Below are 3,899 nucleotides of genomic sequence, written 5' to 3' on the forward strand. Positions count from 1 at the left end.
CTCCAAGGAGTGGACGTAGGTCAAGGTTTGACCGAACCACTATAAATCCGGTGTGTTCTTTCTTTTTACTGCTTCCGTGTTTTAATTTCCGCACTTTGTTTGTGGTGATTTTGGTTGGAGTTTTATCTTTGGTTTTAAAGTTTTCCAAATCACCTCTCTTTTAATTAGCTTTGGGACTAAGTTCAAGAGGGCCTAACATCCCTAACGAACTTTTAGAAGTCCGGTGGAACTACGCGGTAATTTGACAATGGTCGATGGACGGGCGATGATCAACGGAGGTTTGCTGGCGGTTTTGTCTGGTTGGTGCTCTAACTCCTTGAAACCATAGAGCCCTCTCCATCTCCAACTAAATTTCCAAGCTCTAAGAAAATTTGAAGTGGGGCTTTATTTATAGATTTTTTTAGGGTGGCATGTCCGTCAATCGTAGAGCGTTTGTCAAACATTTATTTGCCCGGATGATGTTAGAATCAAGTGATCTTGGGCTTGTTGGATTCTTCGAATTGAGCTGCTCGATTCGACTCTAAACCTTAGGCTCCTTTCACTAATGAAGGAGGGGTTTATTTATTATTTTTTTGATGTGGCATGGCTAGTAAATAAAGAGAAGATCAAGGGTAGGTTGGTAGTGTTCTGAATGGTCGGTTGATATCAACTTTGTTGATCGTGGACAATTTATCAAACATTTGATTGTCTTAATGATATCAGAATTAGGCGATCTTAGGCTCGTTGGATTTGTCTTGTCAAGCTGCTCAATTCAAATATAAGCCTATCACATTAGGAAATAGATAGATTATCAAATTTATGGTTTGAACTTTCTAAATGCGCTTCGTGTCTTCGATTTGAATCTATTGGGGCTCGATTTGGATTGAATTTGCTGTCGTTGGGTTCGCCTTTTCATGACGTTCAGTTCAACTATAAATTTACTAAAATTGGAGCTCTGATGATCTTAGATTTAATTTTGGAATTTTCCCACTTGATTTTGCCTCAAGATTTGTGCCCGATCATGATTAATTTTAGCTTATATATCAAGGATGATGGTAATTATAGAGATAAAGTTGCATCTAAAAGAAAGTGCTGGTTTGTCAAATTATATCTATTTAAAGTAAATTCAATGAACTTAATTATAAAATAGTTAAATTCAATCAACTTCATTTCAATACAAAGTTGTTATTCTCGCCATAAAAATAACTTAACGAAAATCATGTCATAATTTAAGTTGATCAATAGAAACCGTGGCCAAACAAAACATATGATGACTCAAAATACGAATTTATATTAATCGGTCCGCACAACCCAGCAATATTCTTTCCGAAACCCAACTCTAACTTTAATCTTTTGGGAAAGTGCACTTTTTTAAGCACTCTCATCTCTAGTTCTTTCCTGCTTCACATATGCATCATGAAACTTGCATCACATCCTTTTTGAATTCCACTATTTGGAAAAAAAATTAAACTTAACCATATCTATGATGGTGGTCCATATGTTAGCTGGCTGGCCACTTAATATTACTTTTAGATCTAAAACGGATAACATGAACAATCTCATTAGTGGGGCTTGTCTCATTTCTTAAACGTTGCATTCAAGTTCCACGTAGCCGGCTAAGAACAATGATTGCTTAAATCACTAAAGCTCACAACCTCTTCTTTCTCTTTCTCATCATTTTAATCAGGAACCTTTGGCCTCTTGAAATGACTGCTCAATAAAAATTCTTAGTCTGTCATTATGAGTATCTTTTCCCGCAATGAGTCCTTCATTATGAATATCTTTTCTCATGTTCCCCACTTCTTCTATATAACATGGGCCTACTTCAACGTGATGTTATTTTTATGCAATCTTCACACAGCTAGTCGGCCCGTATGATCCATAATAGTACTGGCAATACTACTCTAATGACAATTTACTGTTTCTAAGCTGAAATAATTTTTGTTTTATATATTTAATTTGATATTTTACAATTAGCGATCGATGAATGGTAACAAATTAGTCTGTTTTTTGTTATGTAGGTTACTCATCTTGGTTGTGGAGGGATGATTCTCTGTACAGCAATCAGCCACTGCCTCTGCGATGGGATCGGAACAGCACAATTCCTGCAAGCCTGGGCACATATCACTACAAAGCCTGATACCACACTTCCAATTTATCCCTTCCATGGCCGCCATATGCTTAAGCCAAGAAATCCAACACAAGTTACCTTTTCACATCCAGAATTCACGTACCCTGCATCACAAGAACATGTTTCTGTACTCCTCTCACAATTCCTGCAATGCCAACAACTTGTACCTGTCTCTGCAACATTCACTTTCTCCCAAATCCTCAAGATCAAGAAGCTATGCATTCCTTCCCTCAAATGTACTTCCTTTGAAGCTCTTGCGGCACACGTGTGGAGATCATGGGCCATGGCTCTCGATTTGCCACCGTCTCTTCAAGTGAAGCTTTTGTTTTCTGTCAATGCGCGCAACAAACTGAAGCCTGGGCTTCCTAGGGGATTCTATGGAAATGGGTTTGTGCTTGCCTGTGCTGAAAGCTTGGTTGATCAACTTGTGAGTTCAAATGGGCACTATAGTGTGAAGCTTGTTAAGGAGGCTAAGGAGAGCGTGAGTGATGAGAAGGTCAGGTCAGTGATTGATTTGTTGGAGGAGAGAAAGGGGAAGCCAGATCTGTCGGCAAGCCTCGTCATTTCTCAATGGTCGAAACTTGGGCTGGAGGATTTGGATTTTGGAGAGGGGAGGGCTCTTCACATGGGTCCACTTGCAAGTGAAATATACTGCATCTTCTTGCCTGTAGTTGGAGATTTCTATGGCTTCACCGTTTTGATGTCAGTCCCAGAGAAGACAGCTGCCAAATTTGAGCAAGTCCTAAAGGTCTATTAAACTACTAGTGCTGGGAAACAATTAAAACAAACTGGAAAAGGATTATGGATGTTTTATTAGTTAATAACGGTTGGACGAGAGCCAATGCAGCAGCAACATATGTTGGTGTTGTTTACACATTTTTTTAGCATTAAAGTCCTCTTTCGTTTTTTTTTGTAACCACTGAAAATATGGCTTGTGTGTTGGTACTCGACTCAGTGATTGTACCATCGAGCTTCCAGAAAATTAATATTTTCGCAAGAATTTAATGGATGAAATTTTATCGAATAAAATTTTATTTGGACAATTAAAATCGAAAATTTTCTATCAACATATTTATGATTAATTTTTATATGAAAATGCACTGAATTTATGTTTGAATGGGACTCAGTCAAACTAACAGGCGCATTGAATGAAAATTTATGTATGGATGAATCCGTCGCTACTAGCAGCAGGTGTACACCCATGAATATATGTGCAGGTACTCATTCACAAATATTTTACAAGTTACTTTTGGATCGAGTGAAAATTGGACATACTTTGCTCTCGAAAATGCTCGTGCGAGGGACTCGCTCAGGAGTTGGAATGAGCTTAATGCCAAGGCTTAGCTGATTGTAATCGATCATAACCTCAAGGTAATCGCCTCCCCTCCCTGGGGGAGGGCGATCTAAGTTGCTATTTTAGTTGAGTTTTAAAGTCTTCTTTCATTTTCTGTAACCATTGAAAATCTGGAGTGGGTGTTATTATTCAAGTCATTATTGATTGTGGCATCGTGCTTTCAGGCAATACATAGGAATTTAATCGATGAAATTTTATCTTTCGCTCGAATTTAATTGATGAAATTTCATGATTCATATTGACTACATAATTATTCTCACCTTCGGGAATGCAATTTTCTTTGGAAAATTAGAAGGGAAAATTTTCTATCAACATATTTCTGATTAATTTTATATGAAAAAATGTTTTGAATTTATTTGTGAATGAAACTCAATCATACTAATAAGCGTATTGAATTCAAATTTATCTAAGGATGAATCCGTCCCTACTAGTAGA

At 37.5% G+C, this 3,899-nt stretch overlaps 1 protein-coding gene across 2 annotated transcripts in view; it reads left to right on the forward strand.

Moving 5' to 3' along the window:
- The window catches only part of LOC110098662 (fatty alcohol:caffeoyl-CoA acyltransferase), a 7,892-nt gene extending 4,906 nt beyond the window's left edge, over positions 1-2,986 (forward strand). For both annotated transcript variants that reach the window (XM_020825559.2, XM_020825560.2), the window contains one exon: positions 2,001-2,986. In XM_020825559.2, the coding sequence (XP_020681218.1) occupies positions 2,001-2,867 (867 nt within the window). In that variant the 3' untranslated portion in view covers positions 2,868-2,986. The remainder of the gene's footprint in view (positions 1-2,000) is intronic.
- Positions 2,987-3,899: the final 913 nt, after the last annotated feature.

This window comes from Dendrobium catenatum, unplaced genomic scaffold (assembly GCF_001605985.2).
Source record: "Dendrobium catenatum unplaced genomic scaffold, ASM160598v2 fragScaff_scaffold_338, whole genome shotgun sequence".
In the NCBI taxonomy this organism is placed as follows: domain Eukaryota; kingdom Viridiplantae; phylum Streptophyta; class Magnoliopsida; order Asparagales; family Orchidaceae; genus Dendrobium; species Dendrobium catenatum.